The sequence below is a fragment of the Cnephaeus nilssonii genome (assembly GCF_951640355.1).
Source record: "Cnephaeus nilssonii genome assembly, chromosome: 14".
NCBI classification, from domain to species: Eukaryota; Metazoa; Chordata; class Mammalia; order Chiroptera; family Vespertilionidae; genus Cnephaeus; species Cnephaeus nilssonii.
The window spans coordinates 30,460,200-30,475,217 of NC_137085.1; the positions used below are offsets into that span (position 1 = coordinate 30,460,200).

Here is a 15,018-nt window from a genome sequence, read left to right on the forward strand (position 1 = left end):
AAGGTGAATTAACCCCAACAGAAATGGCTGCCGGCCACAGAGTGAGCAGGAGGCTTGGCTCCGCTCCAGGCTACAAAGTTTCAATTGTAGAAGGTAAATAAATTCCAGATACCAGGGCCTCCGCTTGGGTCGCCAGGGGGTGTGGCTGGCCTGCAAACCACCACAGGCCCCTTGCTCAGGCCGCCCCACGCCCCAAGGGAACCCCCATCCTGATCCGGGACACCCTTCAGGGCAAACCAGCTGGCCCCCACCCCTGTACCAGGCCTCTATCCTATCTAATAAAAGAGTAATATGCAGATTGACCATCACTCCAACACACAATATGGCTGCCCCCATGTGGTCAAAGATGGCTGCCCCCATGTGGACACAAGATAGCCACCACAAGATGGCCAGCAGGGGAGGGCAGTTGGGAGGCACCAGGCCTGCAAGGGAGGGCAGTTGAGAGGGATCAGGCCTGCAAGGGAGGGCAGTTGGAGGCAATCAACCCTGCAGGGGAGGGCAGTTAGGGGTGACCAGGCCGGCAGAGGAGGGAAGTTGGGGGCAAACAGGCTGGCAGGGGAGCAGTTAGGCATCAATTAGGCTGGCAGCGGAGTGGTTAGGGGGTGATCAGGCTGGCAGGCAGAAGCGGTTAGGGGCAATCAGGAAGGCAGGTAGGCGAGCAGTTGGGAGCCAGCAGTCCTGGATTGTGAGAGGGATGTCCGACTGCCCGTTTAGGCCCGATCCCAGTGGAATCAGGCCTAAACGGGCAGTCGGACATCCCTCGAAGGGTCCCAGATTGGAGAGGGTACAGGCTGGGCTGAGGGACACCCCCTCCGTGCACGAATTTCGTGCACCGGGCCTCTAGTCATTATATGATTAGCTTTTCTCATATTACTGTTTGGTTTTCACACATACTGTTTTAATAGTGCGTAATCCTCTAACTATGTATATCCCGCAATTTACTTAAACATTCCCCCTTTAGGGTTCTTTAACAGTTCTCGTTTCTCAATATTATAAGTGATACAATATCTTTGAGCAAAGAGCTTTTAAGGTTATTTCTCTGGAAAATGTTTCCAGGTGTGGGATTACTGGGTTACATGGTACGGACCTCAGACCCCTGGTCATCACATGCTCAATGGCCTCCACAACTGCCCGTATGTATTTTGACCAACAGTGTATGAGTCTCATGGCAGCTCATCAACACCCAGGTAATGTCTTTTTTTTTTTAAGATGAGCTTAGCACTTACTATAATTTTCACTTATACGGAGACAGGCGTCTTTTGCAAGCTTAATGCCCATAAGAATCTGGTTTACTATTGCTAGATTTTCCAATTTTTCAAAATAAGTTTAATTTTAAAAAATTCAAGAAAATTTCTAAGGGGGCAATTTTTTGATGTTTTGATTAATTGGCCACTAATTCAAATTTAACCTTTTGCACTTGGATGTCGAGTGTGACTCGACACGGTTAGCATTAGAATAAAGGAATCGAGAAAAAAGCAAGCGAGTGCAAAGGGTTAAATACGAATAAAACATGTCTGTGGGAAAATCTGGCCTGCCAGTTTTTCATTTCTGCAATGAAGTATATATCTGCAACTTCAGATGGCATTTTTTAATTTTAAATTTGCATTTCCTTTTTTTCTTAGGTCAGTGGGTATTTAAGAAAGAACATACAGTGAGAGTCATTATGTCATCACTCTAAGATTGGGGAGAAATTCAAAAGGTTTTCAGAAATAGAGAGCCAATTGTAATCAATAAGTGACATTTACTGAACACCTAATATGTACTAGACTTGTGCCAAGAGCTTTGTGTGTTTCATCTTTAGTTTTAATGTTTTAATCCTCACAACAACTCTGGGAGGTAGATCCTATTATTGCCACTATTTTTATCATTTTCAAAGAAAATGAAAGCTGAGAGAGGATATGTGATTTGCCCAAGGTCACAAAGCTAAATGATTTGTGAAGTGAGAATTCAAATAAAGGCAATCTGACTCTAAAGCTCTGGCTCTACCTATTATACAATACTGTCTCTCAACTACCTAAAGGTCATTTCCATGTTTTTAAAGACCCGTGTTTTCACTACAGCATTTCTGAATACTCAGGACTCTTAGTTCACATTTTGCAGCTAAGAACACCCTACCTGATGGCTTTTAAAGGGCAAGATTTCTGAACAGCAGTTACTACAAAGTTACCATAGGAGTCAAACCAAGGGAAATTTAGGCAGTACTATTAATCATATTACCTTCTACTCATATAGCCACTTAAAGAAGGTGCTGCTAACAACTGTTAAAAGTCCAACTTCAATATAAAACAGAACTATATTTTGTCTGTATTTGTTTGTTTCTGTTTAACTTTTTATCTTGAAAAATTTTCCAAGACAAATTACAAGAATATTATAATAAACTCCTACATAACCTTCACCTAAATTCTCCAACTGTTAACATTTTTATAGGGTTATACCTTTTAATCAATCTTTATTGGAACCAGAAAGTTTGCTGGTCATTGAATAAATGCTGCTTGATCTGATAAAAAGTATCCTCAAATAACTTTCAGCAAACATCGTATTTACTGGTAAATATTTAAACGTTTCCCTACGAGATGGGGATAAGTCAGAAATATCTATTATTACCACCTTCCATTCAACATTGTACTGGAGTCGCCAGCCAGTGCAATAAGGCAAGAAAAAATAAGTTAAAAATTAGAAAGAAATAGCCCTGACTAGGTGGCTTGATTGGTTGGAGAATTATCCAATACCAAAATATTGCAGGTTCAATTCCTGGTCAGGGCACATACCTAGATTGTAGGTTTGATTCCCGTTAAGAGGCATTCAGGAGGCAGCCAATCCAGGTTTCTCTCTCTATCTCTCCCTCTCCCTGCTTTCTCTCTCTAAAAATCAATAAAATAAAAAATCTTTAAAAAAAAGAATAAAGGTAGCACTACAGAGCACTGAAAAAAGGAGGTCTTGTTAAATGGTACTGGTCAAATGAATATTCATATGAAAAAACACTGAATCATGACCACCCCTCCTTATATACCAAGATCATAAAATCAGTCTAGGTCAATTGTAGTTCTAAATGTTAAAAAGGTAAAATAATACAGCTTCTAGACAGTAACAAGGAATGTCATCATGACCGGAGATAAACAAATATTTCTTAAATAGGACATAAAAAGCCCTACTCACTAAGGAAAAGGCTGATGATAAACTGCACTACCTTCACATTAGAAACTCCTGTTTATCAAGATACCATGAAGAGAGTGAAAAGGCAGGAAATATGAGAAAATACAATATATAAAACCAACAAAGGTTTCATATCCAAAATATAAAGAACTCCTACTAAACAAAAAGAAAAAAGCCAGACGACACAACTTAAAACTATGTAAAAGACTTGATAGGCACTTCATAAAAGACAACATACAAATGACCAATAAACATAGGAAAAGGTGCTCAATCTCACTGGTCATCAGGTAAATAGAAGTTAAAAGCTCATTTACATCAAGCTATACATCCATGAGAATGGATTAAAATAAAAATACTGACAATTCCAGCCGAAACCGGTTTGGCTCAGTGGATAGAGCGTCGGTCTGCGGACTGGAAGGTCCCAGGTTCGATTCCGGTCAAGGGCATGTACATTGGTTGCGGGCACATCCCCTGGTGGGGGGTGTGCAGGAGGCAGCTGGTCGATGTTTCTCTCTCATCGATGTTTCTAGCTCTCTATCCCTCTCCCTTCCTCTCTGTGAAAAATCAATAAAATATATTAAAAAAAAAAAATACTGACAATTCCAAGGCTAACAAAAATGTAGTGCAGCCCTGGCCAGTTTTTCTCATGTGGTTAGAGCGTTGGCCCTCGGACCAAGGGTCAAGGGCACGTACCTCGGTTGCAGGTTAGATTCCATGTCCTGGTTGGGCACATGTGGGAAGCAACCAGTTGATATGTCTCTCTCACATCAATGTTTCTCTCTCTCTCTCCCCTTCCTCCCTCCTTCCACGCTCTCTCTAAAGATCAATGAAAAAAATATTCTCAGGTGAGAATTTAAAAAAAAAAAGAGCAATGAGAACTATGACCCTGCTGGTGAGAGTGTAATTGGTACAACCATTTTGGACACTGTTTGGCAGAATTGAATAAAGCTGAACATATGCATACCCTATTAATAAGCAATTCTACTCCTAGGCTTATATTCAATAGAAACAAATACATATATGCACCAAAACAAGTATAAGAATGTTTTTGCAGAACATTATTTGTAATAGCCCAATACTGATAAAACAGATATCTATTAATGGTAGAAAAGATTGTGATATATTGATACAATAAAATATGTGGGAATGAAAGTGAACAAAGTACTATTTGATGCAACAACAGGAATGAATGTCACAAATGTAATGAAAGAAGCCAGACAAAACTAATACAAGCTATATGATTTCATCATTTATATAAATTTCAAAAACAGACAAAACTAATCTAAAGTGTCAGAAGTCAGAATAAGAGGTTATATCTTTGTGGAGTACAAGAGAGGATTCTGGTAATTTTCCATTTCTTGACCTGGTGCTGATTATAACACTGTATTTACTTTGTGATGACTCACTGATCTATATACTTCTGATCTTCTACATATATATTACACTTGAACATGAGAGTTCACTAAAAAACTTTAAGCCTCAAAAAAAAATTTTTTTAAGTCTCTTATCTCCAGTGGAATCAGGAAGTCTGCTAGTCATGAATAAGCATGCTGTGGCATGTGATGTTTATACCGTGCCCAAAACCATATGAGCTCACGTTTCAGAAATATGCTGAAATCGTGTTAGGTACTTTATCCTTGGATACTTCAATTCTTGATGATCAAGTTTCTCTTGCTCTCAATAGCAGGAAAATACGCAGAGCAGAAGCAAGTGAATGTTTGAAGGGTTGCTTCCTCCCACTAGTTTCACAGAGCTTAAGGACAATTAGATGAACAGTAGATGACATTACTTACTTTTTCCTTTCTAAGGCTGAACACTCCTCATCACATTCCAGCCTTGGGAAGTAAATGAAAAAAATAAAGTCAGAGCACAGGTTTCAGAGTTTCTAGCTAGCAATAAGATCTTAGTTATTAGTCAACCTGGAAACAGAGCAGACTCTAGGCCAGAGGATGGCTGGATGAGGTCCTTGTCAAGGATGGGTGGGCAGGCCTCTGAGTTATTAAAGTTGAGGAATCCTCAGAAGGGCCTCTGAATGTCCCCTGCCTGTTCAGTCCTCAAAAATGCTCCCAGTACCCCTCTGACAGCCCCACCTCCACCTCCTGACATAGCTACCTCTGGTTCTCTATTCTCCAGTGGGTTGGGCTAAACACACCTACACCTCTGCTTCCTCTGGCTACTGGCTGGAGTGAGGCCTGGAAAAGTCTCTTCTAGGCTCAGCTATACACTGAGTAAAATTCATTGGATTGGACTGTGTGTGACTCTTAATATCAAAGGTCTGTTGAATACCTTTGTGTACATGGCTTTACTGTGAGGTACTGAGAAATGAACTGTTCCTGCCCTTTGGAAATTAAGCCTAATAGGAGAAAGAAGGCATAGCCACACATTTTTTAATTACTTGGCTTGCCCTGGCCAGTTTGGCTCAGTGGATAGAGCCTCGGCTTGTGGACAGAAGGGTCCTGGGGTCAAAAGCATGTATCTAGGTTGCAGGCTCCTCCTCGGCCTGGGCCCTGGTCCGGGCCCTGGTTGGGGCATGTGCAGGAAGCAACCAATTGATGTGTTTCTCTCAAATCAATATTTCTCTCTGTCCTTCCCTCTCTCTAAAAATCAATGGAAAAATATCCTGTGTGAAGATTAAAAAAGAAAAAAATTACCTGGCTTGGTGAATTTCCTTCTTAGTAATTAACTTGCTGATCTCCACTGAATCTCCAAGCTGCATGTCTGTTATTTTAGAGGCCATGGAAATAGCAGCTATTCTGAAGTATAAAAATGAAAGGGAAGAAAAGGCATTGCAGTTTCACAAGAACCTCCTCATACTAGGCACACAGAAGACTTCTTTCAAGGCATATCTACCACTCAACAATTTGTGTGGCCTGAAAAGCCCATCTATTATTATCTACTTACAAGCTGATGGCATATCTCCTCAATCAGATTCTAAGCAGCTAGCTCCACAAGAAACTATGAGATAATCCACTCCTCAGTGCTCCCTTGAACATCCAGGGCAATGCCTGGTACTCTGGGGGTAGCCCAACACTGCCACTCTCTGTCGTCTGCATACTCCTAAAGTCCTATCTCCATGGCACATCTCTATCCATGGCACACAACCATCCATTCCTAACACTTCCACTTCTGTACTCAGATCCCTGTGTGAACACATGGGTCCCAAGATTTCTGGAGGCTGCAAAGACAGTCAGAAACCCCCACCCCAGGGGAAGAGCACAGGACTTGGACCTAGCTATGCCACCACAACTGGTAGGGCCTTTAAAATAACTTCAGGACATCTTCCCTTCTGATTTCACGGTTAATAAGACCAAAAGGGAGAAAGAGAAGAAGGAGGAGGAGTAGAAATAAAGAGGTTATTTATAAATTAAAGTTCAGGAAGGAAAGGTACATAAAGCAGTACCTTTTCTTTGAACCAGAAAAACGAACTTCAAGAAAATTTTCTTAAAAACTTTCCAACTTTTACAAAAGTTGCAAGGATCCTACAATAAACACATGTATTCCCTTTACTTAGATCCACCAATTGTTACCATTTAGGTAGCACTAACCTTTGATAAGTACTGGATGCTTCAGAGCAAATCATGATCTCTTTTCTTCGTCCACATTCACATTGCAGCTCAATCTGAAAGAAGATTAACATGGAGAGACATTTAGTACATGGCAACAAGGTGAACAGGCAGCTTTCACTTTTAAAGCCTCTCTCATCCTTAACCCCACCTGAAAGGACAGGCCTAGAATGGAGTTTTTACCACTGAACCAGAAACACACATTTGACCCAGAACCAGTCAAGGCCTAACCAACTACTCCTCATCCCACTGCTTTTACCTCCTCAGGGGGGCGCCTTGCTTAATCCCTCAGACCATGTTAGCCCCCTTCTCACATACTCTCACAGCTCCCTCTACACGGGGTGTAATACTCCTTCATGACACCAGTCATAATTAATTAACTGAGTAATTAATTATCTGACCCATCTAATTGAAGGGGCCATGTGTCTCCCGTTCACTGGTATAGTGCCAACACCTAGCAAAACATCTTGCATAAAACAGACCCTTATATATTTAAAAGGCCATCTCAAGGTGGGCTGACAGAAATCTATGCAATTTATTCCACCTTTCTCTTGCTAACTTAACGCAGTTTCTTGCAACCAATGACCTCTGATAAGGATGCGTGCCCAGGTGCCGCTACAGGCAGTTCTAGACTCATTAGCAGCCCGAGAACCAGAGTCTGTACTGCACCTGGAGCCGGGAATACACACCTTGGCTTTGCAAGCAGTCACGGGGCAGGGTGAGCTGAGGTGGCAGGGTGCCATGCATGGGTGGCCACAGTCAGCTCTGGGGGTGGTGCAGGGCTGCTTGCAAGCCTCATCCACAAGACACTCTCCTTTGTGACAGAGTCTCTGACACCTGTGCATCCCACACGGTAGCGCAGCACTGCAGGGTAATCCGCAAGAAATATCCACCAGGTGACACGGGATGTTGCTTCGTAACTAGGAGAGAAGGAAGTAGTCAAATTTTTTTCATCTCCATGTGGGATTTGGGGTGAGTTTTAACTTTCTATCTAAACATTTCTAAACTTTCAAAAAGAACATTTTTTATTTCTTTTATAAAAAAACTAGAGGCCCCATGCACGAAGATTCGTGCAAGAATGGGCCTTCCTTCCCCTGGCTGCCAGCACTGCCTTCGCTCGGCTGGAACAGCCTTTCCCTTTCCGTCTTTGCTCCGGCCCAGAGGCACCTTTCCGCCTTCACTCCAGCTCAGAGCCCCCTGGGCAGTGCAGAATGCCTGCATCGTCGCCATGGCGACGACGCAAGCATCCCACTCCGCCCTGGCCGCTAGGCACCTGTGTATGCAAATTAACCCACCATCTTTGTTGGGTTAATCTGCATACTCACTCCTGATTGGCTGGTGGGTGTTGTGAAGGTACGGTCAATTTGCACCTTTCTTTTATTAGTGTAGATATATTTTTATTGTTTTCAGAGGGGAGGAGAAATAGAAACATCAACGATGAAGAGAAAGCTGCCTTCTGCATGCCCCACACTGGGGATCAAGCTCACAACCCAGGCATGATTCACAGGTCAACACTCAACCACTGAACCATGCCGGTTGGGTTAGAACATTTTTTTCAAAAAGTAATTTTTATCTGAAAACAATTAGGCAACTTTTCAAAGTCAGAAAGTTAAGCTAAAAAACAAATATGAACCTTTTTTAATAATGCTTGTTAGGATCCAAAAGGATATGTGGGAACAGCCGGGTGTGACTTGAGACATAAACTTCCCAAGGTGAGTAATAAGCATGTGAAGCCACATAACTAGGAGTATTTGAAATGCTATGACCAACTGGGGGATCAGACAATCTTTTCTCTAGGGCACTAAGTTGACAGACAAATCCTGAGAGCTGGGGCACTGATAGCCCATGGGTTCAAGCTGCTGGTAGGGCTGTTTGTGTATTGTTGTGTTTTTATTGATTTGGAAGAGAGAGAAAGAGAAAGAGAGAGAGAGAGAGAGAGAGAGAGAGAGAGAGAGAGAGAGAGAGACTGACTGAGATTTGTTGTTCCACTTATTTATGCATTCATTGGTTGATTCTTGTATGTGCCTTGACCAGGGAATCAAACCCACAACCTTGGCATATTGGGACGACATTCTAACCAACTGAACTACCTAGCCAAGGCAGGACTGTTATATGTTATTAAATACTCAACTCTCCTCATATCTCCTAACTCATAGTCTCCACAACGTTAGACAACTCTGTCATTTAAAAAATTAAGTCAATCGGCCATTGTAACCCCCAACTCATTTTTTCTTAGAAATTGCCTCCTTCTAGGATTCCTCACTCCAGGAAAAAGATGCAGGAATTGTATTCCTATGGAACCAAAGGTTACCTTTATATAATCACTCAAATTCTTTCAAAAACTCTCAAAATGAGAAACATACTTTGACTCTAGTGACACATAATTATCACTCTTGAAGAGGTCTCTGAAGTTTAGGGTGTACATGCTTGTAACACTTTGGAATCAGTATTTTGGTAGATTGTAGTTCCCGATTATTAAACACTTACCTACTCTACTACCAGGGCGCTGGAGATAACTTTTGCACATTAAGTGTCCTCTGTTGTCCCCGCCCCTAATGACTTGGCTATATTCTCATTACCCTTTAGGATGTTATTTCCGTGTGTGTGTGTTTGTGTGTGTGTGTGTGTGTGTGTGTGTGTGTGTAGTATATAGTTATGCAAAGTATACCTTAATTTACTTTTATATATTTTTTTCCTTTTACATTTATATTTTTTACTGTTAATCCTCAACGGAGGATATTTTTCCATTGATTTTTAGAGAGCGGAAGGGAGAGGGAGAGACAGAGAGAAACATCGATGTGAGAGAGACACATCGATTGGTTGCCTCCTGCACACACCCCAACCAGGGCTGGGGAACCTGCTACCAAGGTACATGCCCTTGACTGGAATCGAACCCGGGATCCTTCAGTCTGCAGGCTGACACTCTATCCACTGAGCCAAACCAGCTAGGGCAGTAGTCAGCAAACTCATTAGTCAACAGAGCCAAATATCAACAGTACAATGATTGAAATTTCTTTTGAGAGCCAAATTTTTTAAACTTAAACTTCTAACGCCACTTCTTCAAAACAGACTTGCCCAGGCCGTGGTATTTTGTGAAAGAGCCACACTCAAGGGGCCAAAGAGCCGCATGTGGCTCACGAGCCGCAGTTTGCCGACCACGGAGCTAGGGCATACCTTAATTTTTTTTTTACATGTCAATAGCAAACCTCTGCTTCTTGGGAGTATTAATTTTGAGAAAAAATGAGACTAACAACTCAAAGTGATTCAATAAAAATAAATCTCTGGCTGGAATAATGAACATGACAGAGAAAACTTACCTCATGTTTGCCCATGCACCATTTCTGAGTTAGGAAAGTACAAGGGGGACACTTCTCTTCACTGTGACAAGAATGATATACTATAGAAAGAGAAAGGTAAAATTAGAAATAGTGTTTAAATAAAGCCACATAAACTATTATACATGTTATAATGGCATAGACAGGGGACTTTTACACATGGAGTATTTAGCACAGCCCCATGGTCTGTCCATTCTACTTATTCTTTTGGCTCTACCTTACACAGCAACTGCTCACTTCTGCTCAGACATCTTTGTTACTCATCCACCTAACATGCTTCCACTGACCCCTTTCAATTTCCTTGCTACCTGTAAGAGACAGTTCATCCAAATTCATGTCCTGTAACAAAGCCTTCCTTAGCTGGCCACACCCTGCCCTGAGCTCTCTTACAGCCCCTAATGTCTTAGTTCTTAAGTGGATGGCTTGCTGCCATATTATCTGGCCCATCTTCATGCAATGGTTAGTTGTGTCATGTGTACTTAAATACCATCCTCTTCCTCTCAGGGAGAATGTAAGAACCTCAAGGTCACGGGATATTTTTTCTTCCTCTAAATCTCCCTCTGTGTCTCACAGCATGCTGGATATATGACAATCACTCAAAAAAAGTGAAAGGAATGCTGAACAAAAGCAGGCTAAAACAAAATTCACAAATGGTTAAGCTCAGACTATGGACATTAACCAACAGGCTTTGGACTTCAGCTGTAACATCCGCAAATGAGTGTAAAGGAGAAGTGGGTGAGTACTGGCTTGAGCATTTACTTCATGCTGGTGTAAACACCACAGCAGGGGCTTGCAAACTAAGCTGGGAGGGCCATCCTAAGATCCTCAGGGAAGCAAGTTTTCACTTCAAAAAGAACTTACTGGTAGATGAAGGGATAAATGGTGATGGAAAAATAAAATAAAATAAAGAATTTACTTAAGCCCTGATTGGTTTGGCTCAGTGGATAGAGCGTCGGCCTGCGGACTCAAGGGTCCCAGGTTCGATTCCGGTCAAGGGCATGTACCTTGGTTGCGGGCACATCCCCAGTAGGAGGTGTGCAGGAGGCAGCTGATCAATGTTTCTCTCTCATCGATGTTTCTAACTTTCTATCCCTCTCCCTTCTCTCTGTAAAAAATCAATAAAATATATTTAATAAAAAAAAAAGAATTTACTTAATTCCGTTTTACTCTATTAAATTAAAAATTGAGAGCTAGTTGTCTAATTGTCAGTATGAATCAGATGGCCAGAGTTACTGTAAGTATCAAATCTGATGATCCGAGTAATTTCAGGTTTGCCTCTGGGACTTGGTTAAATGAAATGATGGACCTGATATGGTCCTAGAGCAGTGGTTCTCAACCTTCCTAATGCCGCGACCCTTTAATACAGTTCCTCATGTTGTGGTGACCCCCAACCATAAAATTATTTTCATTGCTACTTCATAACTGTTAATTTTGCTAGTGTTATGAATCGTAATGTAAATATCTGTCTTAGGCGACCGCTGTGAAAGGGGTCGCGACCCACAGGTTGAGAACCGCTGTCAGGGGTCGCCTAAGACCATCAGAAAACACAGATATTTACATTACGATTCATAACACTAGCAAAATTACAGTTATGAAGTAGCAACGAAAGTAGTTTTATGGCTGGGGGTCACCACAACATGAGGAACTGTATTAAAGGGTCGCGGCATTAGGAAGGTTGAGAACCACTGTCCTAGAGGAAAGCCAGTGACAAGACTAAATAGATATGAAAAAATTGGGGGTGATTAGTAGCTTCTCGCCTGGTGTCTGCAGCAGACCATTAGAGAAAAACTGGAAACAGTTTAAATGTCTAGCAACATAAGTTATGGTCCATCTATGCAACAGAACAATCCACTGCCATTGAAAAATCTATTTGTAAGAAATATTCATTGATAAGGAGAAAGGCTAAAATTACAATAAGAGGGGAAATGCTAGTTAAAATGCATAAGTTCAACCCTAGTCGGTTAGAGTATCAGCCTGTGGACCGAGAGTTTTGGGTTTGATTCCCTATCGAGGGCACAGCACGTACCTCAGTTGCATATTCAATCCCCAGCCCTGGTTGGGGCATGTGGAAGACAACCAGTCTCTCTCTCTCCCCTTCCCTTTCACTCTCTCTCTAAAGATCTATGGGGAAAAATATCCTTGGTGAGTTTGAAAAAAAAAAGAGAGAGAGAGAGAGTTCAGAAGAATCCCACCTTTATTTTAGCGGGGGGAGGGGGGGAACAAATATGTATTTTGCCCATGAAAAAAAGATTCCCAAAAATACACACTAAGTTTAATTCCTAAAAGAAGACATAAATGATATTTCAATCCTTTGACTTTTATCTCTTTTTTCTTTCTTTTTATATAATAAACATACATTGCTTCTATAACAACAAAACTCAATTTACTTTTAATTTTGTAAAAAGATGCTCAACTTTGAAATATGCACCAAAAGTGGAGGCCACAAGGAAAGGAAAAAAATGTCCCTGAAAGACAAGACCAGTGAGGGCTTCTCCTGGCCTTTCAGGTGTGTCTGACATCAACAGAGCAAAGCAGTGGAGGGCACTGTGATTCCCAACTGTGGCTCCAATCACAGACCCATCTTCACAGACGCAGCCTCTGAGCAACTGTGGGGGCGAGGGATGCCATCACAGCATGATCTCAGAACAGCGAAGACCATCACGCAACATTCTAAATGACATGGTGTGAGAAGGCTGTAAGGTGTGGAGGCAAGGGGATGGGACCCACCTGGATGGTCACAATCATGGACTCTGGCACAGGTTTGGGTACACTCAGGGGGCCTGGTACCACAGGGAACTGGAGGGTAGATCACTGATGCACCACAGTGGCAGGATAATTCATCAAAACCTGGTGGAGCAGCGGGTGAAACAAAATAACCCTTCATGAGTTTGGGATGAGCACACACATATTTTACACACACACACACACACACTTTTTCTTTTTTGGGGCTTATATTTCTAGAGAATAGGCTGATTTTTTTTTTTTTTAATCCTCACCCAAGGATATTTTTTCCATTGATTTTTAAAGACAGTGGAAGGAAGAGGGAAAGAGAGAGAAACACCAATTCGAGAGAAACACATTGATTGGTTGCCTCCCGCATGCCCCAAACCAGGGCCGGGAGCCTGCAACTGAGGTACATGCCCTTGACCAGAATCGAACCTGGGAGCCTTCAGTCCATAGGCCGATGCTCTATCCACTGAGCCAAACTGGGTAGGGCTAGGCTACTTTTTATTTTTTATGTTTTTATTTTGTGAAAAGTGTGGAGCAGACAGATATAAAGTGTTTCATTTTTATCTACAATGAACTCTAAGTCCATGAGCTTAAGACAGTTTTATATGTATTTTATAAACAACAGATCTATAGGCCATCTCTTTTTGAGAGAACAACATGAGACTTCCACTAAAGGTATAGTTCTTTTTTAACTCTTTTGGTTAGGAAAATGATAGCGATTATGAGAGCTACAGTAACCAACATACAAAAATATACATTTGAATATAAACCTCAGAGAGCCACTGAAGCAATTTTAAAAATTCTCATAGTATAATCAACATCTATGGTGCTTGACATACAAAGTTGAAATGAAGCACAGAGTTACACTGTGAGTTTATTAGGCACAGTTCATAAACCAAATCAAAATGAGAGCTCACATGGGACAGCTCTAAGGAGCAGCCCACTTAACCCACAGATCCCAAGGGGAACCAGTTCTCCAACTCTGGGTCTTGATAGAGGCCAGGCCCTTGGATCATGGTTCTCAACTAGGGCGCTGGAGTTTGGAAACGCAGGGACCTCTAGGATCCCCTACCCACTGCTCTTTTCTAGTCAACACTCTCCAGCAAACCCTTCAAAGGTTAGACGATGTGGTAGAAAGAGCCCTGTAAATACAGTCAGGAGACTTAGACTCCTAGTCCTACACCTATTATTTATTTGCTCAGGGACTGCAGGCAAGTCCCTCTGAGATTTTTTTTTTCTTTTGGTCAAATGAGGATACCAAACTTTTACCTATCCACTCAACAAGATTATTGTGAGGATGAGCTGATATATGTGAAATAGCTAGGTAAAGGGGCCATATATGTTTTTCTGTAGAACTCCATGTGTGTGATCTGTAACAAAGCACTGACTCAATTCCTTTTCGAAATGAGACGAGCCTAGCATTCTAGAGAAGACATAATTATGGGAAATCTGACTTAGGCCAATCTTTTTTTTTTATTGATTTCAGAAAGGAAGGGAGAGGGGCTGAGAGACAGAAACATCAATAAGAGAGAATCATTGATCGGCTGCCTCCTGCACACCCCCCTACCAGGGACTGAGCCCACAAAACAGGCATGTGCCCTGACTGGGAATTGAACCAGTGACCTCTTGGTTCCTGGGTCAACGCTCAACCACTGAGCCATACCAGGCTGGGTTTAGGCCAATCTTTTAATGCAGCAGTTCTGAAAGTGCTCTGTTGATCTCTAGGGATCCCTGAGACTCTTTCAATAAGTCCACAAGGTCAAAATTATTTTTATAATAATACTAAGATATTATTTACTTTTTCTACTATGTTGGTACAAAAACAAAAAACCTGCCAGGGCCTTAATGCAAATCAAGGCAGTAGGATCAAACTGTAATCATTGTATTTTTCACTGCCAAGTACTTAAGAGTAAATATAAAAATGTCAGTTTCACTTAAGAAAGTCTTTGATGAAGCAGCAAAAAAACCAAACAAAAAAAACCCCTTGAATGTTGAATTTGTATATTTTTAATATTCTGTGGAATAAAATGGAGAATCTGCATATAATACACTTTTGCTGCACACAAAAAACTCTGGTTGTGCTCTGGCCAGGTGCTCAGTTGGTTGGAGCATCGTTCCATATACCAAAAGGTTGCTGGATGATTCCCAGTCAGGGTTACATACCTACGTTGTAGGTTCAATCCCTGGTTGGGGGAAGTACAGGAGGGTCAAAATTGATGGTTCTCTCTCACATCAAT

General features: G+C 41.7%; 1 protein-coding gene across 3 annotated transcripts in view; it reads right to left on the reverse strand.

Annotated features, from left to right (window-relative positions):
- Positions 1–15,018, reverse strand: part of NFX1 (nuclear transcription factor, X-box binding 1) — a 69,818-nt gene that overhangs the window by 11,875 nt on the left and 42,925 nt on the right. For 2 of the 3 annotated variants that reach the window (XM_079790280.1, XM_079790281.1), the window contains exons 14-19: positions 12,779–12,898; positions 10,034–10,113; positions 7,406–7,636; positions 6,699–6,772; positions 5,805–5,906; positions 4,947–4,988 (exon numbers count right to left, since the gene is read on the reverse strand). In XM_079790280.1, the coding sequence (XP_079646406.1) occupies positions 4,947–4,988; positions 5,805–5,906; positions 6,699–6,772; positions 7,406–7,636; positions 10,034–10,113; positions 12,779–12,898 (649 nt within the window). The remainder of the gene's footprint in view (positions 1–4,946; positions 4,989–5,804; positions 5,907–6,698; positions 6,773–7,405; positions 7,637–10,033; positions 10,114–12,778; positions 12,899–15,018) is intronic. The other variant, XM_079790282.1, reaches the window with a different exon arrangement.